Source organism: Mastigoproctus giganteus, chromosome 3 (genome assembly GCF_048544385.1).
Source record: "Mastigoproctus giganteus isolate SK-2022 chromosome 3, ASM4854438v1, whole genome shotgun sequence".
In the NCBI taxonomy this organism is placed as follows: Eukaryota; Metazoa; Arthropoda; class Arachnida; order Uropygi; family Thelyphonidae; genus Mastigoproctus; species Mastigoproctus giganteus.
This window is the reverse complement of record NC_143577.1, coordinates 183,912,552-183,935,062: the sequence shown is the minus strand read 5'-3', so window position 1 is coordinate 183,935,062 and position 22,511 is coordinate 183,912,552. Positions and strand designations below refer to the sequence as shown.

The 22,511-nt window shown below is 36.5% G+C and overlaps 1 protein-coding gene across 2 annotated transcripts in view; it reads left to right on the top strand.

Moving 5' to 3' along the window:
• Positions 1–22,511, top strand: part of LOC150088456 (hypoxia-inducible factor 1-alpha-like) — a 433,924-nt gene that overhangs the window by 127,267 nt on the left and 284,146 nt on the right. For both annotated transcript variants that reach the window (XM_090369521.1, XM_090369520.1), the window contains exon 5: positions 14,188–14,393. In XM_090369521.1, the coding sequence (XP_090225647.1) occupies positions 14,188–14,393 (206 nt within the window). The remainder of the gene's footprint in view (positions 1–14,187; positions 14,394–22,511) is intronic.

The following is a 22,511-nucleotide window of genomic DNA, read 5'->3' as shown; positions in this document are numbered from 1 at the left end:
ATAATTGATTTAATATTTTTCTTATGGGTTTGCATACCATCTATCACAGTTAGGTGTACTGATTTAGTGCATAGGTTCTGAATGAATGGTATGTGTGAATTATTTAGTTGCATCAGAGCCATCAGTATCACCTGTTGTGACAAGTCAAAAAGAATGGCCACACATGGATGGAATACCAGCCATAGTGTCAAACCTAAGTCTGTAAATCATTCTGTGTACGTCATTTTTGTTGCTTGAAATAGTTGTAGGTGATGCTTACTTATTGAGCTCAACCACTTAGCTTATATTGTAAATTTGGGCATGTACTGAGCGTGCAGTAGCACACGCTCTTTGAGTAGACTGGGGTTCAAGCCCCTGACTGCTGAATACGGTCGATCTGCCAACTCGCACTGGACCAGCGTGGCAGATTATGGTCCATTTCCCTCAGCATGAATTGTTGAGGAGGCTTCCATCCTGCAGTGGGTTGATAATGGCTGCACTTTACTTTTTTTACTGAGTGGTAGCAAAATTGCACAGAATCATAACATGAAATGTCAGGTGGGAGATTATTGGGAACAGAAAAGATACAGGCAACCCCCATATAACATGGTACTTCAACAATATGGTTTCGCTGTAACACAATTGATAAATTGTGGCAATCTTCACACAAATGGTACTTATATAACATGGTTTCACTCTAACACAGTTAGAGATTTACAGCGAACCTCGCATAACACAGTATTTTTGAGCTTTTGTGTGGGGGAAACCCTGCTATTATGTTTGATGCAATTTTTAAACAATTCCATTCTTTTTTGTGAATCTCTGCTGTTGACTAGCTCGTTATTATACAAAAAAAAAAAAAAATATTCAGAAATTCCAGTATTTTATTCTGTTGGCAAATCCCCACGTTAGATTTTGTGCTATTGAACTTGTACTCGTTTGAGACCATAAAAAGTTGACTTTGAAGCATGCAGTTCATGACTTTTAAGGTTTTTGTAAGGGTATTTTGGTTTTCATTTGATCGTTAATAAATTTTTCCAGGTATATATTACTAAACTTTGTTCTTAAGAATTGTATTGGAATAATTTCTTTTGTTGTGAATTAAATTCCAGCCCAAAAACTATGCCTAAGGAAAGTAAAAAAAAAAAAAAAAATTACTGCTTAAAAGAAACTTTATTTCTCTAGAATCAAAGATACAAATTTTGGATTGGCTAAAAAAAAAAAAAGAGAAAATGGTATTATACATTGCAAAAAGTTTAAATTTAAATGAAACCACCATCCGGCCCATAAAGAAAAATGAACAGAAAATTAGAACTGCTCTTGCTGCAGGATCCATTTCTGCAGATATGACAGCTTGTCCCCAAGTACCAATTTGAGAAAGTGGAAAAAGCCCTCAGTATTTGGATTGACAATAGCAGTAAAAAAACTGATCCCATTAGACTGTAATGTAATTAGCATTAGTTGAGGCATATGATGCAAGAAAGCAAGCTTATATAACATCAGCCAGAAAAAAAAAACACTTCCCATTTTGCCCATCTAGTCACTCCAAATGTTTGTCTAGTTCAGCCTTTAATTTATTTAAGCTATCAACTTCCACAAAAACAGATGGAAGTCTGTTCCAGCAATCAACTACCTGCTGGCTAAAGGCAAACTTCCGCACATCTATTCTACAACTGTCTTTCCTTAATTTGAATCTCTGCCCTCTCAGGTTCTTAATCTCGGCATGCAAAAGTATCCCATCAGCATTGAGCCTGCTCAAACTATTCAAGGCCTTGTACACCTCAATCAGATCACCTCGCAGATGCCTATTCTCCAGATGCTGCAACTTGCAGAACTTAAACCTCTCTTGGTTTGAGCACCCCTTTGTTCATCTCACCAATCTTGTTGCCTTTCTCTGTACTCATTCTAGCAACACTACGTCCTTCCTAAAATGAAGCCTCCAGACCTGTACGCAGTGCTCTAGGTGAGGCCTGACCATTGCCTTATACAAGGGGATAATCACCTCCTTGTCTCTGCTAGCAAAATTCCTATATATCATTGACAAAACTCCATGACCTGCGTATGACTTTTCACCTGTCTGCACTGCTCAGAGAACTTAATATCTGACTGCACAATTACCCCCAAGTCTTTTTCATTCTCCACCTCCCGAGGATAGTACCACACAGTTGGTACATTTCTCTTGGGTTACTGCTACCCATATGTAGTACTTTGCATTTGTTAATGTTAAATTTTAGTTGCCACTTCTCAGCCATCTGCCTAACTTTTCTAGATCCTGTTGCAGTAGCATACTGTCTTTACTGTCATTAACAACTCTGCCAACCTTTGTATTTGCAAACTTGGACATTAAACCTGATATACCTTCATTGATATCATTGATAAATACACAAAACAATAATGGGCCCAGCACTGAACCTGGGGGACTCCACTAGTCCACGTAAAGCAGTGTCCATTTATTACCACTCTCTGCCATCTCCCACTCCACCATCCCTTTATCCATTGCAGCAACTTGCCCTTAATGCCATACTGCTCCAATTTGTACAGCAGTCTTCCATGTGCAACAATATCAAAAACTTTCCTCAAATCCAAGTATATGATATCGAAATTATTTTTTGCATCCAGTTCCTTTGTGACCACATCATAATATCCATACAAATTGGTCAGAGAAGACTTCCCCTTAATAAACCCATGCTGTGTCTCAACTATCACTGCAGTCTTATCTAGGTGATCCTGCATCACTTCTTTAACCAGTGACTCCATTATTTTCCGCGGAACAGAAGTTAAACTAACAGGTCTATAACTACTTGTGTTACCCTTTGTGAATTGGGGATACATTTGCACATCTACAGTCCATGGGGACCTCCCCCGAATCTACGGATGCTCTCATAATTATGGCTAAGGGTTTGCTAATGTCCCTCGCTTCCTCCTTTAATATAACTGGATAGATTCCATCCATTCTGGGTGCCTTTTTTATGTTTAACTTAAGCAATTTTTCCTCCACTTTGCTCTCCGTTATTACAAAATCATTTAGCTCCCTGTTATAATTTAGTAAACTTCTGTCCTCCCCTTCCTTACAGAATTTCTTATGTGTGAATGTAGATGCAAAATACTCATTCAGTTTGTCAGCTAACTGAGCAGGATCATCAACAGTCGAACCACCAACATGAAGTGGACCGATCTGATTCATCCCCTTCCTTCTAGAGTTTACATAAGTAAAGAAGTCTTTGTTGTTTTCCTTTGCATCCTTTCCCAAGGATTTCTTGTAATCAGCCTTCACTTGCCTAACCTCCTTTGTGACTTGATTACAGACTAGCTTATATCTGCCATAGGCTTCTTTGTCACCTGCATAATTTATATGCATCCCACACATTTTTCTTTTCTACCATGAGCCTCATTAGTTCATCTGACATCCATTTAGGTCTAAATCTTGAACAGTACTTCTTAGTTGGTATGAAAAGCCTAGTAGCTTCCAAGATTAATTCCTTGAAGGCTTCCCATTTAGAATTCGCTGTTTTAAACATCAGTTGATCCCACTGTATAGAATTTACAAACTGTCTGAGACTGCTGTAGTCACCTTTACAAAAACAAAAACTCTTCCCTTTACCCTTGACAGTAGTTACATCTGTAAGTAAATACCCCATCGGTACACTGTGATCACTGTCGCCTAGTGGTTCCTTTATCTGCAAATTCTTAATGTGTGAATAATCACTGCTGATAATCAGATCAAGGATATTACTCCCTCTGGTTGCCCCTGGAAAATGCTGCTGTAAAAAACAATCGTCCAATAAATCCACAAAAGTCTTACTAGTGTGCTAATGACCAACTCATAAATTCTTGTTAATATCTGGAGAGTGAAAATCCCCCATTACAAGACATTCAGATTTACTGGCACACTCTATTTCTCTGTAGAGCTGTTCATTGTACTCATCAGAGTCATTAGGCCTATAACACACTCCTAGCTGACTGGGCTAGGCGGGTAGGTAAAGTGCCTGCCTGGCAACCCAAAGGTCGCGGGTTCGATTCCCGTCTTGAGCTTGGATCAAAGTACTGCAAAAAAAAAACCTTGGGAGGTACATTATGGCCACAGAAGGCTATGCGCCAACAGCTACCAAAGAAATAAATAAATAACACACTCCTACTCTCATTTTCCCTTTCCCAGTGCTTATGTCACACCAAACTGACTTAATGTTGTACTGTCCACCCATATCAACTGGATGCACTTCCTTAGATTTTGTGTTTCTTAACTAACAACACAACCCTCCTACCTTCCTACCCGGTCTATCCTTTCTGTACACATTGTACTCCCCAAATTCCAATTCTTCACTGCTTATATTTTTGTGACACCATGTATCTGATATCCCAACAATATCTGCCTTTGATGTCTTGATCAGCACTTCAAATTTGTCAAATTTATTTACCATACTTTTGGCATTGGTATACATGCACCTGTTCTTACTCTTAGTTACCCTAACACAGCCCATGTATTTACTTGTTTCATGATGACTCCCAGCAGCTCTTGAAATTCCCAACAACCTGCTGTCTAGGCTGCTGCTCATTACAATAGAAGTAGTGCAAGAATCGCTTTCGCCTCTGCCTGCGGCTACTGTTAATCTTTTAGTCTGTGAATCCCCCTCAAGCTAGCAGTTTTCCAACCCACCTAACACTCCCTTGATAGCATCAGCAAATATTCTTGCACTCTTTCTATTTAAGTGTATCCCATCTCTGTAGAAGCAGTCTCTTGTTAGCAAGCACAGACCACGCTGAAAAAAATTCTACCCCATGAGCCTTACACTATCTCTCTTCAGGGCCGAATTGATTGACAAGGCTCTCATTATATTCCCTCCTATCATGTCTGGGAAGAATTGCAGACACTTTCAAATTTAACCTTAACTGGCAACTTTTTTTCAACATTGATCTGTACTTGTTAAGTGAATCTGCAGATCTCTTACTCTTAGTGCCAAGGTGACAATTGCACCTTTTGTGTGTGCCCTTAAAAGATGATATCTGCTCTACAATGTCATCATCGTTTGCCCCTGGCAGACATACACTGGTTCTGTTCCACCTATTCTTTTTGCATAATATATTCACTGTCTCCCTGACAGTAGGGTCACTGACAATAACTAGCTCCTGTGGGACCAGCACATTCTGCTATGGAGATTGCTGCTGTGTTGACTGATCACAGGAGTGAGCTTTGGCATTGAGTTAGGCAGCTGAGAGCTTGATGGGCCCTCATTAATTTCTTCAAGGGCATCTACCCTACACCTCAAATTTTCATAGATGCCCATCAGAACGCTGAGTTGGCACCTAATTTCTTTACAGTCTCTGCACCTAGCACACAAAGACATCCTCCTTGGCTAGATCATGTCCTGTTCTAGATAGGTCTGCAAACATTTCACACTTTTTTAGACTGTGATGCATTGGAGAATTTCCGCCTACGGTTCTCCCCCCAAGCCACAGTACTACCAATTGCTGAGAAGTGGCAACTAAAGTTTAACATTTGTCAGTGTTAAACTTTAGTTGCCACTTCTTAGCCATCTGCCTATTTTTTAGAGATCCTGTTGCAGTAGCATACTGCCGTTACCATCATTAACAACCCTGCCAACCTTTTTATCATCTGCAAACTTGGACATTAAGCCTTTGTGATACTTTGTGCTCATTGCTTTGCTGCTCTAGTCTGGGCCATGGTTCCGTTTAAGTACAATTTAATTAACAATGAAATTTAATAAGATTAATAAATTTTTAATTGATTAATTGATAACACTATACTTAACAGATTTCTAATACAGTGCTACGTATTTTGCCATCTAGTTTTACATTAAACCTTACTCTATCTAGTTCGGGATATACGTTACGCTATTCTGTATTGTATAACAATGGCAGCAAGTTACGAAAGTTAAAATCTACGGACACTAAGTATTAACTTTCATTTAGTCAAAATTTATTCAAAATCACTATCTAAATTCAAAATTAATCAAGGAGCTTGACTACGACTATAAAACTACTTATAGAAAATAATTTAATATAACAATTAAGGCAATAAAATGGCTAAATATAAATAGCAAACCCCAAGTTTGTTACCGGTAAAGGTTGATTTCAGCGATTTAAAAACTTCAAGGGGAAAGTGCATCAGCTGATAATGAAGCTTCCAAGAAGTATGCAGAGGAATTTCAAAAAATTATTGAAGAGCACGGACATGCACCACATCTCGTTTTTAATGCCAACAAGACATGTCTTTGGAAGGAAAAAAATGATCAACAGAACATTTATTTGAAAAAAAAGAGAAACTGCACCAGGTTTTAAGGCATCAAAAGATTGTGTAATGTTACTTGTGTGCATTAACGAATCAGGAGATTACATGATAAAACTTATGCTGGTTTATAGATCCTCTAATCCCTTGTGCAATGAAAAGTGTAAATAAAAATGCATTGCTGATATATTGGAAAGCAAATTAAAAAGCTTAGGTAACTTGCGATTTATTTAAAGAATGGTTTCTAAATTGTTTTGTACCAGTTCTGTGGAAAACTATTTAAAGCAGAAAAATCTAGATTTCAAAGTTTTATCACTATTGGATAATGTGCTAGGCCATCCAAAAGATTTAAGTCATCCAAAACGTTTAAGAAATGTTCCATTATATCTTCCTTTAAAACTAATTACATCAGAAAATCGGTACAATGGATTTTGGAAAAATTGATTCCGAATCTATTGAAGTGATGGAGAATGGTAACATTTTTCAGTTGTGGACTGTATCGGAATCATAGCTTTATCATTCAAAGAAGTAAAATCATTAATTGAAGGGCACGGACATACACTACATCAAGGGCATGGACATACACCACACCTGATTAAATGTGTTTGGAAAAATGTATGACTAGAGTCAGTTCATTCAGGAAATATTGTCAAACCGGCAAAAAACATAATCCGTGCAATAGTAGAACTTGCTGTGTCAGTAGGAGGAGAAGATTTTGATGATATGACTACTGCAGACATTTAAGAATTACTGTTAGGAAAAAGAGGCTGGTGAAGTGGATTTGGTGGAATTGACATCGGAGGTAAACCAAATAAATTCAGACGATGATAGTGAAAACGAAAATTCTGAAGTTACAAATTTTACACTAAAAGTATAAACGGAAAGGCATAAACTTAGCTGACCAATTAGAATAATTTTTTTTTGAATGCAGATCCTTCGACTGAAAGGAACACAAAGTTCAATAGGGAGCTTCAAAAATGCTTAGCTCATACCACGAAATTTACAAAGATCTATCAAGCAAGAGCAAACAAACCCAGATTACTGATTTTTTAGACAGCAGAAGGTACACGAAATCTAGATGCTGCAGAAGAAAGTTCAGAAGGTGAAAATATACTGCAACAGAGAAAACGTTCTCGTTTGATTATGCTTAGCAGCGATGAATGTACATTACTTGACATATATGTATCACAATTTGTAAGGCGTTTGTTCAATTATTACTATTTTTAATAAAAATTAAGTTTCCAATAGTTTAAAAAAAAAAGTGTATTTTTGTTAGCTTTTGGAACATAACCGCCTTTTTGGAACATAACCGCCTTCCTGTTTAACACAGTTTCGCACTATATGAGATTTTATAGGAACCTAACTATCATGTTATATGAGGGTTACCTGTAGTTTCAAGGCTGTATTATCATGAAAATGTCCATGACATTATTATAGCCATGTGAAAGACAATGAAGGAAAAGAAATAACAAGCTTAATTGCAAGATAAATTAAGAAAAAAAATCAGGGTAAAATCATAACACTTGGGTGTTATATTATATTTTTTTATATATGTAAAGGTTGCAGCTGGCTGATTGAAATAATCTGGTTTTTATTTTGATTTTTTTTATGCTCAATTGTCTTGAAACCATGAGTGTGTACAGATAACAGAATAGATGGCATTTGGGGGCTGGTGAACAGGAATTTTACAATGTTACTTGATCATAAATGGAAGAAGTTTTAATTAGTAAAATTGAGGGCCAAAGATATGGGATAGCAAGCTTGTCCTTCTGCATATTGGTAGCCAGCAGAGTTTCAGCTGCCACAAGTAACACTTAATATTGACCTATACTTGTTTTGTAAGTCTGCAGATGTCTTACTCTGAATATCATTAGTGCTAGCGTGTATAGCAATATCATATTTTTTGCCCTTGAAAGATTATATTTGCTCTACAATGTCATCAACTTTTGCCCCTGACAGACATACCCTGGTCCTATTCCACCGATCCTTTTTGCACAATATATTTCCTGTTTCTCTCACAATTGAGTCACCGACTATAACTACCTCCTGTGGGACTAGTGAATTCTGCCTTGAAGATTGCTATTGTGTTGCCTGATGCTCAAGATTGAGCTCTGGCATTGAATTGGATAGCTGAGAGCCCATTTTAATTCCTTCAAGGGCATCTACCCTACTCTTCAAACTCTCATAGCCACCCATCAGAATGCTGAGTTTGCACCTAATTTCTTCACACTCTCTGCACATAGTGTGCGCGCACACACACACACACACACACACACACACACACACACACACACACACACACACACACACACACACACACAGAGAGACATCCATTGAAGAGAGATTAGTTGTTCATGTGGTGCATGCTTATAAAGGATCACAAATCAGAGATAGGATATGGGCAATGGGCATTAATTGAGTTTTGATGTAGTTTAATTTCCAATGTCTCTGCAATTAGTAACTTTGTATAATTGTGTTGAATGTTAAGTACTTAAGTACTTTTAGTAGAATAAAAAGGTGTGACTTTCATTAACAGCATGAAAAGCTAATTCTGAAGCAGAAGAATGAGAAGCTTGGACCAATGCTGAGTGTTGACTACATCAAAACGTGATTAACATCTGTTAGCCCTATCCTACCTCTGATTCATGGTCCTTTATATGCATGTGCCACATGAGCAACTAATCTCTCTTCCAAAAATTCCAGTATATGCACATTCTGCATTTCTATCCTGTGATCATGACTTGTGTCAAAAAGCCTAGTCAGCTGAAGGAAGGAAAGTAAATTCAAAATTTTTTATATCATTTCCATAATCTTTCATTCCATTTTATTAATTGACAAAATGACTTCTTTCGTTCATAGTTATTTGTTGGTGGTTTGGGGTCGGGATTATCTCAATTCAAAATATATCAGATCATTAATGTTTCTTTGGGTGCAAGCATTCACATAAACTAGTTTTTAGATTTGTTTTTTTGGAGAGTGTGGCTGTGAAGTGTTCTGAAAGACACTATAGAGGTAAATTTCTCTAAATTTTATTAATTGTTATGCTGTATGAAAAGTTCCTGCACCATGAACAGAGTGATTCAGTCATTGTCAAGTCTAGTATAGATTTGGGTGATGGTAGTGTTCTTAGAGGTCAAAGCCTGCATCCACATCATAATTTACTCATGAGAGCTCAGATGTTTACATGCTACTATTGCCAAGATTCAACTGTGTACTACTGAAATTATTTTTTAGTAGTTCACAGTTAAAGCCAATTAAAAGATATATATAGTTTAAAGGATCTTTTCAATAAATTAAATAGATCTTTGAAATATGATGACAGAAACATTTGTTATTCAATAGTACATTATAGCACCTTTACCAGAGCGCTGATCATTTAAGCTGAATTAAAACCCAGGTAAACATAAATATAATTCCTTGAAAAGATCTGTATCATGTAAGAATGGTCTCTAACTTGGTAGCCAATTTCTGAACTGATTTTTAAGCACCTTGTTTGTGATCTAGATGTTTGTGTTATTGAATAATCCATTCTGAAGATCAGATGTATTTCTATTTATGTACTTATTCTGCTATTTTGTTTATGTTACTTCTTTTGTTGTTAAATTTCCTAATAAAAAAAAAATTTTTTTCCCCATTTCCTTTTTAGGAAAATCTCTTCCCTCCCCCAATCCTGAGGCACTGAGGGTTTAAATTACTTTTATTATGCTTAAATTTGCATTCAATTGCAATGTTCCACCAATTCTGACGTGTGCTGCATGCTTGCTTCTGAAATGTGCTTTGTATGTTTGGCTCTCATATATGATGAGAGCCTTGTCGATCAATTCAGCCCTGGAAAGATTGTGCAAGGCTCAAGAAGTAGAATTTTTTTCAGCCTGGACTGTACTTGTTAACAGGCGAGACTGCTTCTACAGGGATGGGATACACTTAAATAGAAAGAGTGCAAGAATATTTGCTGATGCTATCGAGGCAGTGTGAAGTGGGTCGGAAAACTGCTAGCTAGGGGGGATACAAAGATTAACAGTAGCCACTGGCAGAGGTGAAAGTGATTCTTGCACTGCTTCTATTGGAATGAGCAGAAGCCTGAAAAACAAGATGCAGGATATTTCAGAGACTGCTGGGAGTCATTGCGGTACAAGTAAACACATGGGTTGTGTTAGGGTAGCTAAGAATAGAAACAGGTGCATGTATACTTGTGTGTACACCAATGCTAGGAGTTTAGTAAATAAATTTGATGAATTTGAGGTATTGCTCAAAACACCAAAGGCAGATATTGTTGGGATATCAGAGACGTGGTGTCACACAGATATAAGGAATGCAGAACTGGAATTTGGGGAGTACAATGCCTACAAAAAGGATAGACAGAATAGGAAGGGAGGAGGGGTTATGCTATTAGTTAAGAAACGCATAAAATCCAAGGAAGTGAAGCCAGTCGACATCGCTGGACAGTGCAGTGTCGAGTCAGTTTGGTGTGACATAAGAATTGGGAGATCAAAATTGAGAGTAGGAGTGTGCTATAGGCCTAATGACTCTGATGAGTATAATAAGAAACTGTATAGGGAAATAGTGGGCCAGTACATCAGAAAGTCTTATAATGGGGGATTTTAATTTCCCAGATATTGACTGGAATTTGTGGGCCGGTCACTCACACACTAGCAAGGCTTTTGGGGATTTATTGGATGATTGTTTTCTACATCAGCATGTTTGGGAGGCAACTAGAGGGAGTAATACTCTTGATTTGATTATCAGTAGTGAGTAGTGATTCTTCATGCATTAAGAATCTTCAGATAAACGAACCACTAGGTGGCAGTGATCACAGTGTGCTGAAATGGGACTTACTTAAAGAGGTAACTACCATTAGGGGTAAAGGAAAGGGTTATTGCTTTCGTAAAGGCAACTAAGATGGTCTGAGACAGTACTTAAATTCTACACAGTGGGACCAACTGATGATGTTACCAACAGCAAATTCAAAATGGGAAGCATTCAAAGGACTTATCTTGGAAGCTACTAGGCTTTACATACCAACTAAGAAATATTGTTCAAGGTTTAGGCCTAAATGGATGTCAGATGAACTAATGAGACATATAGCAGAGAAGAAAAATGCATGGGATACATACAAATTAACACGTGACACAGAAGCCTATGATAGATACAAGTTGATCTGTAACCAAGTTACAAAGGAGGTTAGGCGGGCGAAGGCAGATTACGAGAAATCTTTGACAAGGAATGCAAAGAAAAACAGCAGAGTTCTTTACTTATGTAAACTCTAGAAGGAAGAGGATGAATCAGATTGGTCCACTTGATATCGATGTGTCAACTGTAGATGATCCTGCTCAGGTGGCTAACAAACTAAATGAATATTTCGCATCGACATTCACACATGAGGAGTTATTCAGCGAGGGGAATGTCAGAGGTGTATTCAACTCTGGCAGTATTCTAGAGAATCTTGTAATAACTGAGAGTAAAGTGGAGGAGAAATTGTTGAAGACAAACACAAGAAAGGCACCTGGGGTGGATGGGATCTATCCAGTTATATTAAAGGAGGCAGCAAAGGAAGTAAGCAAACCCTTAGCCATAATTATGAGAGCTTCCTTGGACTCAGGGGAGGTACCCACAGACTGGAGATTTGCAAATGTGACCCCAATTCACAAAGGTGGATCAAAGGCTGACACAAGTAATTATAGACCTATGAGTTTAACTTCTGTTCCAGGAAAATTAATGGAGGCACTGGTTAAAGAAGCACTGCAGGATCATCTAGACAAGACTTCAGTTATAGCTCAGACACAGCATGGTTTTGTTAAGGGGAAGTCTTGCCTGACCAATTTGATTGGATACTATGATGCAGTCACAAAAGAACTGGATGCAGGGAATAACTTTGATATTATATACTTGGATCTTAGAAAGGCTTTTGATACTGTTGCACATGGAAGACTGCTACACAAATTGGAGCAGTGTGACATTGGAGGCAAATTGCTGCTATGGATAAAGGGGTGGTTGAGGGGGAGAAGACGGAGAGTGGTAATCAATGGACACTGCTCATCGTGGACTAATGTTATTAGTGGAGTCCCTCAGGATTCAGTGTTGGGTCCATTATTGTTTTCTGTATTTATAAATGATATTGATGATGGTATATCAAGCTTAATGTCCAGGTTTGCAGACGATACAAAGGTTGGCAGGGTTGTCAATGGCACTACTGACACTATGCTACTGCAACAGGATCTGGAAAGGTTGAGCAGATGGGCTGAGAGGTGGCAAATGAAGTTTAACACTGACAAATGTAAAGTACTACATATGGGAAACAGCAACCCCAGAGCAACGTATCAACTCTGTGGTACTACACTGACAGTGGTAGAGAATGAAAAGGACCTGGGGGTTTTGTGCAGGCAGATATGAAGTTCTCTGAGCAGTGCAGACAGGCTACAAGAGTAGCTCATGGTGTCATATCAATGATATACACCAATTTTTCTAGCAGGGATAAGGAGGTGATTATTCCCTTGTATAAGGCAATGGTCAGGCCACACCTAGAGTACTGTATACAGGTCTGGAGGCCTCATCTCAAGAAGGATGTAGAGCTGCTGGAACGAGTACAGAGAAGAGCAACAAAGTTAGTGAATGGAACAAAGGGGTGCTCTTACGAAGAAAGGCTTAAGTTTTGCAAATTACAGTGTCTGGAGACTAGGCACCAGCGATGTGATCTGATAGAGGTGTATAAAGCCTTGAATGGTTTGAGCATGCTCAATGCTGATGGGATTCTTCCTCTTGCTCAGAATAATCACCTGAGAGGACATAAATTCAAATTGAGAAAAGACAGATGTAGGACAGACGTGCGGAAATTTGCCTTTAGCCAGTGGGTAGTCAGTTGGTGGAACAGACTTCCATCCCTTGTCGTGGAAGTTGATAGCGTAAATAAATTTAAGGCTCAGCTGGACAGGTATTTCGAACGAACAGAGGGGTGAAGTGGAAGTGTTTTTTTTGGCTGATGCTGCATAAGCTTGCTTTCTTGCATCAAATGCCTCTACTAATGCTAATCGCTGTGCAAATTTTCCATCTGCCACTGTATCCTCAGCGTGTATCTTCTCACATTCACAAGTATTCTGATAAACTATATCTGTTCTTTATAATAGAGGTGTCTGATCTTTTAACTGATTTCCTATCTTATTTATGGGTATGAAAATTTCTTCTAAACTATTTTTTAGAATATTCTAAATATACCAAAATTACTTCTAAATCATAAATAAGGTGGAAAAGCAGTTAAAAGATTAGACATCTCTATTAAAAAGAAGACATATAATTTATCGAAATACAAGTGGGAAGATATACATTGGAGAGAAGTCACAGATGGGAAATTCACATAAACAAATATAGAAAACATATTTTGAAAGACAATACCAAAAATCAGAATATGTGAAATATGCAGATTACAAATTCATGTATAAAGGTGGCTTCAAAGTTCTGAGGAAGAGGGAGTTTACTAAAAGTTAAATAAAGGAAGCATTTTTTATTAGGAAATTTAAAAAAACTCTTAATAGAAAACAATAGAGAACATAGATATATATTTAACCCTTGGAATGGCTCCTTCAGTAACATAGTTAGATGATAAACGGGGCACAGGTTTGAGTAATTTTTACTGGTTAAAAAGTTGTTGAGAAATTGGTCATGGAGTTAAAAATTATTCTTACACATCACAGGTCTGTGGAATTCTATTTGTGTTTACTGGACTTTAATCCAGTTTGCAAAGTGATTAAGGTTCGGATAAAGTTGCTGTAACATATTGCTGAACTATAAATTATTTTATTGTGGTGTAAATAGTGTAATTAATACCAATTTTCATGGATAATGTCCATGAAGAAAATGTTCATTCAAAGCTTAATTGAAGCTGATGATAAGATTTTAATTAATAAAATTTGTAAATATTTTTTTATATCAATTAGTAAATTATTTCAAATGTCATTTAAATAATTTGACAGGTAATACATTATACAGGCCATGTAGTTGACGGATCATCCACAAATTCCGAAAAAACAGTATGCCAACCTGAAGCAAATTCTAATTGTTGTTTAATTACTGTTGGAGAACCAATTCCACACCCATCTAACATTGAGGTACCATTGGACAAACGTACTTTCTTAAGTAGACATAGCCTGGATATGAAGTTCACTGATGTTGATGAGAGGTAAGGCAACTTTAGATTTTTTTAATTTCTGATTTAATAAATCTAATATCATTTATTGAATTAACACTACTGGGTTTTTATTCCTTAGAGTTAATTATTAATTCCAATCACTGATAGAATCTGCTGCATATCAGATCAATACTTATTAATTTATAATTTGATACCTAATTTTAATATAGCCATTCTGAATTATAGAATAAGTTCAATACAAATTCTGCTGTTATTCTTCATAATTGCCCATTTTTTTATTATTGTTTGTAGTTAGCACTGTTACTCTCAATAGTTATTAAATTCCTACCTTAATATTATTTTTGTTATTAAACCTCTACTTAACTTAATTTTTCCTGCCATTTGCTTTTTTGTCATCAACCTTTTCATGAATACATATGTAGATCTGTTTTTCACATGTGGGTTTGGTGATTATATACATAGTGCTACATTTTATATTTTGAAGGTTGTTTAAAACAGTGTGTCTTTTAATGTAGTAATTATCTCAATTTTTCCAATATGCACTTGAATATTCTATGTATTTATACAAAATCGAGGAAATTCATTGGAATTCAGATCCAGAAAGTGATAAAATTGATTTAAGTTACACCTAAATAGATCTAAACTTTTTTTTTTTTTTTTTATGGAAACCCCAAACACGAAAAGTATCAAAACCTATAGTACTTAGTACTGTGCATGGGTTGAAAGAGAAGTATGGGGGAAATGCCGGAAACTTTGCTCTAGAGACTGAACGTGGGTTTCACCACTTCAAGCCTCCAATAAGCAAAGTGGTGGCATTGCACTGGTCGATGTGTTTGCTGGTGTTGTAAAGGATGGGATATTAATTAAGATTTGCTACTTCAAGAAGCAAGATAAACTAGACGGAAATTTGAAAATGGATGGTATGATTTGACTTTGTTGAACACTGTACAGCATTTAGGTAATACCAAACTCGAGATACTTGATAACAAAAAAAATTTAGGGATAATTGTATAGGCCAACATGATAATTGTATAGGCTCTGCAGAAAAACTACTAGAACAGCTTATCAGGTTCTGTCATTACTGATATACAAGAACTTAGCCATCAGGGAAAACAAAGTGGCAATTATCTCTGTATAAAGCAGGGGGTCACCTTTTAGTTTTCTTTGTAGCACGCATCGGACAAAATTGTAACTGATTATGGTCACGTCAAATTAAGTGAACAAAAATTCAAAAGTTAAATATATACTTTGTGTATACATTATTGAATTGGGTTCGTGTCACTCACAATCTGTGAAAACTTGATAATGGTCCAGATCTGGACCATGGTCTACAATTGATAACCCCAACGTAGCTGTCAACTCTCTGGATTTATGACAGAGAACCCATCTTTTTCTACTGAATTTGACCCCTTCTCTAACCTACTATCATATTATAGTTGGTCACAAAGAGTTTCTCAGTCCTTTTACAAAACCTCAGTTTTTCCTCCATTTTTGAAAAAGTAAAATACAGTAAAATTTGGAATTTTTAAAATTTCTGTGAATTTCTACTTATTTTGCTAAGTGATTGGCTGTCAGGCATGTTGGTTTGCATTGCAAAATAAATATATTCTCTGTAGTGTGCAATCATTTTCATTGTTTTCTGTCTTATGATAATTTCATTGTACCTGTGTGGTACAAAACTAATTAACAGGTTCACTGCTTCCTTCACCAATATGTGTTATCTAGTTTTTAATACACTTGGGGGGAGGGGTGAACTAACTTACGTTTAGGACTTTTTCTGGTGCCTCCGTAGCCAGGTGGGCAGGAGCAGCAGTGCATAGTACACACTTCTTGATTAGACTGGGGTTCGAGCCCGTGACCACCGAATACGGAGGATGCGAAAAGGTCAGGGAATGACCGCCACATATCCTTGGAGCAATATGGCCTTAGTTGCTAATGCTCCGAAAAACCAAATAACAAACAAACAGGACTTTTTCTCCCAGTTTGACAGAAGAAAAACCAGATATTTTTGCCAAGCAACTCAATGGAGGCTGATTAATTCAGTCATAGTGAGAAGAAAGCTCAAAAATATCTCTACCCTTTCCAATGACTTAGTCTCATGGGTTTTTTCAATCCCAGGTTAAAATGGTCACTTGAAAAGCCAGCAGTGAAAGTGTTAATAATGTCTTTCAGTAATATGCCAAAAATAAACTGACATTTGTAGAGACGTATACACAGATATTCCACATATTGTAAATTTTTGAAAATGGTAAGTTTTCTTTGTGTGCTGTTTGTAGAAGCATTTTCAAGGTGGGAAACATGATGTAATCAGACATTTCAGGAAAGATAGTTGTAGAAAAATGTGGAAATTTGCCTTTAGCTAGTGGGTAGTTGATTGGTGGAAAAGGCTTCTATCTTTTGTTGTGGAAGCTAATAGCTTAAATAAATTTAAGACTGAGCTGGACTGGCATTTGGAATGTATGGAGGGATGAAATGGGAGGGGTTTTTTTTTTTCTTTTTTTTTTTTGGCTGATGCTGCATAGGCTTGCTTTCTTGCATTGTATGCCTCTTCTAATGCTAATTTGCAAAAAAAAAAAAAAATAAGTATAAAGACAGCATGCATTGCATAGAAAGAAATGCAAAAAAATAGATGTTGCATTTTATATTGACAGTGATGTTCAATATTGTTCAGAAATATGTTTCCTATCAGGAAACATTTCTCAACAACTGAAATAATACAGTTGTGAAAGAACAAAAACAACAGACATTGTTAATGATGCATGGATAGGGAAAGAAGAGATAGTGATTGCTCTGAAAATATGGGCTGTTTTCAATTGCTACAGATAATAGTAATCAAAGTAATTCAAGATATACTCCTCCTGTGGTGACCTTTCATAATAAAAACTAGTTGACATATGCAGTACATTACATTTCACACGTTAATTTTTTTATTTTTCAGTAATATAATAGAAGTGAAAAGTTAAATAACTAATTTTCTTGTTCTACTTAATTACTAATTAGAACAAAAAATCCTTGTTCTAATTATTAATTAAATAACTAATAATATATAAAAGTAATTGTTTTCACTTCACCTCCCAATATAATATTCATTCCATGTAGTACTTTTTAATCAATGCTGTGCGAAATGGCCAATTTGTAATATTTGGTGCTTCAGCTGAAATATAGATAGCCTATATTGCAGATATAGATAGCCTATATTGCAGATATAGATAGCCTATGTGATATATATCAAAAAAATTAATAATTGTCAGATTAGATCGTATGTATAGCTTAGCTTAATTTTCAGCACTCACCTCATAGTAATCCGCTTAGCTGGTGGAGGGTTTTATCACATACATAGTGGTTATAGGATTCTAATACTTTACAGGGATTATGGGTTTTAAAATTAAGTTATGGGCTGTAGAAAAATTTTTAAGAAAGGAAAGTGCACCTTCCATGGTTGCCTAATTAAATTAAATTAAGAGAAAGAAAAAAAAGGGAAATATATATATTTCCCCTTTTTTCTTTCTCTTAATTTAATTTAATTAGGCAACCATGGAAGGTGCACTTTCCTTTCTTAAAAATTTTTCTAATCTTCAGATATTTTTTTTTTTTTTTTTTAATTAGATCAAAAATTGTTCTTTACTCAAAAAGGTTGCTGGCCCCTGTTATAGAATTTTATCTGGAATTTATTATACTAACAGTTTTTAAATCTTTAACTTTCATTTTGGAAGTTGATTACCATAGATGAAATGTGTATTTTGTAGTGAAATTTAATTTATAAACCAAAAGGATGCTGACTCAGTCAAAAGCATTTCTACCTCCAAGGAAGTGGGGAGTTTAAAACAAGAGAAGATTTTCAGTGACAAAGTACTTTATTGCTGCATGCGACTAAATGGTGCACAAATTCCCACTGAAAAATTGTGTTTTTATAAATGCTGAAGTAGCACAAATTTAATCAGTTGGCAGTGTGTTATTTCTCAAATTTCAAATTTTTATGGACAAAGTTTCCAATACTTCTTGGTGTCGTTAAAGATAAAGAAATAGGTGAAACAATGGATATTTTGCAACATTTAGTTCTGTCATTATCAAACACCATTATATAAGAATAAAAAAATGTACAGTGGTCCTAGGTAGAGGAAGTGACAATTGCCCAAGGAAGCTTGAAATATAACAGAGTATCCCAAGTTTGACATTTTAATGATTCTATGCTGCATTGTAGATTGTGAGAGGATGTTCAGTCAGGCGAGAAAAGCAAACGCTGAGTTCAGATCCTCTGTTTCTGGTGACGCTTTGGAAATGTTCTTGGTAGTCAAGCAGCAGCGTGATTTGGTGTGACATAAGCACTGGGAAAGGAAAAATGACAGTAGGTGTGTGTTATAGGCCTAATGAATCTGATGAGTATAATGAGCAATTGTGCAGAGAAATAGTGGGCCAGTAAATCAGAATGTCTTATAATGGGGGATTTTAACTTTCCAGATATTGACTGGAACTTGTGGATTGGTCACTCGCACACTAGCAAGACTTTTGTGGTTTATTGGATGACATGTTTTCTACAGCAATATGTTTGAGAGGCACCAAGAGGAAGTAATACTCTTGATCTGATTATCAGCAGTGATTATTTATGCATTAAGAATTTGCAGAGCAGATAATGGAACCACTGGGTGACAGTGATCACAATGTACTGATTTGGGAATTACTTAAATATGTAACTACCATCAAGGCTAAAGGGAAGGGCTTTTGCTTTCGTAAAGGTGACTACAGAGGTCTCACACAGTTTTTAAATTCTGTACAGTGGGATCGACTGATGATGTTACCAATGTTGAATTCTAAATGGAAGCCTTCGGGGACTTAATTTTGGAGGCTACTAGGCTTTTCATTCCAACTAAGAAATACTGTTCAAGGTTTAGGCCTAAATGGATGTCAGATAACTAATGAGGCTTGGGGCAGAGAAGAAAAATGTATGGGCTGCGTGTAAAGTATCAGGTGACACAGAAGTCTATGGCAGATATAAACTAGTCTGTAACCAAGTCACAAAGGAGGTTAGACAAGCAAAGGCAGATTACGAGAAATCTTTGGCAAAGGATGCAAAGAAAAACAGCAAAGAGTTCTTTACTTACGTAAACTCTAGACGGAAAGGGATGAATCAGATTGGACCACCTACATAGATGGGTTGACTATTGATGATCATGCTAAGGTAGCTCATAAACTGAATGAGTATTTTGCACCTACACTCACACATGAGGAGTTATTCAATGAGGGGAGTGCCAGAGCTAAGTGATTTTGTAATAACTGAGAGCAAAGTGGAGGAGAAATTGTTGAAGTTAAACATAAAAAAGGCACCTTGGGTTGATGGGATCTATCCAGTTATATTAAAGGAGGCAGCAAAGGAAGCAAGCAAACCCTTAGCCATAATTATGAGAGTTTCCTTGGATTGGGGGGAGTTCCCCATGGACTGGAGGTGTGCAAATGTATCACCAATTCACAAAGGGGGTTCAAAAGGTGACACAAGTAACTATAGACCTGTTAGTTAGTTTAACTTGTGTTTTGGGAAAAATAATCAAATTGCTGGTTAAAGAAGCATTGCAGGATCATCTAGACAAGACTGCAGAAATAGTTAAAACACAGCATGGATTTCTTAATGGGAGGTCTTTTCTGTCCAATTTGATTGTATACTATGATGTGGTCACAAAGGAACTGAATGCCAAAAATAATTTTGATATCATATATACTTGGATTTCAGGAAAGCTTTTGTGCAGATGAAAGACTGCTGTACAAATTGGAGAGGTATGGCATTAAGGGTAAGTTGTTACAATGGATAAAGGGATGGTTGAGTGGGAGACTACAGAGAGTGGTAATCAGTGGACACTGCTCTTCGTGGATAAATGTTATTAGTGGAGTTCCTCAGGGTTCGGTGTGGGCCCATTGTTGTTTTGTATATTTATCAGTGATATTGATGAAGGTATATCAGGTTTAATGTCCAAGTTTGCAGATGATACAAAAGTTGGTAGGGTTGTTAACGACAGTAAAGACAGTATGCTACTCCACCTGGATCTAGATAAGTTGGGCAAATGGGCTGAGAAGTGGAAACTGAAGTTTAACGTTGACAAATGCAAAATACTGCATATGGGTAGCAATAACCGAAGAGAAACATACCAGCTATGTGGTACTACAGTCAGGGAAGTTGAAAGTGAAAAAGACCTGGGAGTAATTGTGCAGTCAAATATGAAGTTTGCTGAGCAGTGCAGATGGGCTGCCAGGGCAAGTCATGGAATCTTATCAATGATATATAGGAATTTTGCTAGCAGGGACAGGGAGGTGATTATTCCGTTAAAGAAGGCAATGGTCAGGCCTTACCTAGAGCACTGCGTACAGGTCTGGAGGCCTCATTTTAGGCAGGATGTAGAGTTGCTAGAATGAGTACAAAGAATGGCAACAAGATTGGTGAGGGGAACAAAGGGGTGCTCTCACCAAGAAAAGCTTAAGTTCTGCAAATTGCAGCACCTGGGGAGTAGGTACCTGCGAGGTGTTCTGATTGAAGTGTATAAGACCTTGAATGGGTTGAGCAAGCTGAATGCTGATGGGCTTCTTTCTCTTGCTCAATTTGAATCTGTTACCTGAGGGGTCGCAGATTCAAATTGAAGAAAGACAGTTGTAGAATAGATGTGCAGAAATTTGCCTTTAGCCAACGGGTAATTGATTGGTCGAACAGACTTCCATCTTTTGTTGTGAAAGTTGATAGCCTAAATAAATTTAAGGCTGAGTTGGACAGGCATTTGGAATGAATGGAGTGGTGAAATGTGAGGAGTTTTTTTTTTTTTTTTTGCTGATGCTGCATATTGCTTGCTTTCTTGCATCATATGCCTCTACTAATGCTAACAGCAGTGCCATTTTTATAAACAAAACTTTGACTCAGCATTTCTGAAGAGGTACAAAATCTCACACAGTACCTTTTTTGAAGCAGTCATAATCAGTTGGTGTCTAACAGAAAATCCAAAGAAAAATCAATGGACAAAAATCCTAGTTAAGTTGGTGTGTAAAACCCTACTGTACAGTGGCTGTATTTTAATATAAAATGTGTAAAATTAATATAAAAGAGAGAGTAGACTTTACAAAGGAAACGTGAAATTTTTCCAAATATTCCTTGTTTTTCTCCTGTTCTTTGTGAACTCCTGCTTTTTTGCAAAAAAAAAACACCTTTTTTTGGCTAAGAAAGCTCCTGTTTTCCTCCTGCCTTATCTCCAGGTTCTTTGAAAGTCAAAAGTTGTCAGCTGTACCCCAGGTATAAAGCAATGGTTAGGCTGCATCAGTAATACTACATAGAGATTGTAAATTTCACTTTAGGAAGGACATATTTCTGTTGGAAAAGTCAGAAGAATAACAAGATTATTTGGGGGAAACAAAAAAACTTTGAACAAAAAAAAAAAAAAAAAAAAATGATATTTTGTAAATTAAAGCATCTGGAAATTGGGTATCAGTATGATGATCTCACTGAAGTTTATAAAGCTTTAAGTGGGTTAAATAAACTAAATGCTGATAGCATCTTTACTCTTTCTAAGATAACACTCTCTACTCTTTCTCAGATAGAAGGAGACATAAATTTAAATTGAAAGATGATGGTTTCAAAACAGATGTATAAAAATTGTACTTTGGAGTATTATACGTAGAATAATATATAAACACTGCTGCGATTGTAAAACAGTTTTATTTATAAATTTTTTCTCCAAAAATCATCATAACTAATTTATAATTAATATTATTTTATTAATGAATTTAAATTAATTTATAATTAATTGGTTTATATTACATAAAGCTTTTGTAACAAGTGAAAGTTTAGGATCATTATGCCCTCATGACTTTAAGTTAAAATGTAAATTAAACTTATTATTATTATTAGCCATATGGTGCAAAGAAGTCTGAGGCTGTTGCTACACCAGCCAAAAAAAAATTTCTGAGTTACCCTGAGAGAGAGAGAGAGAGAGAGAGAGAGAGAGAGAGAGAGACAGGAAGGGAATCACCAAGAAGGAAAAGAATGATGATATCCAGCTCAGGGCCCTGGGTGTGACAAGCCCATCTCACTAGTTGTGAGCCCCTGGGGTTTCTAACTTTTTAAATAATATCGTATAAGTCTAAACTTCAGCAGCTAACTGTGTTGATAGTCGCTCAGGA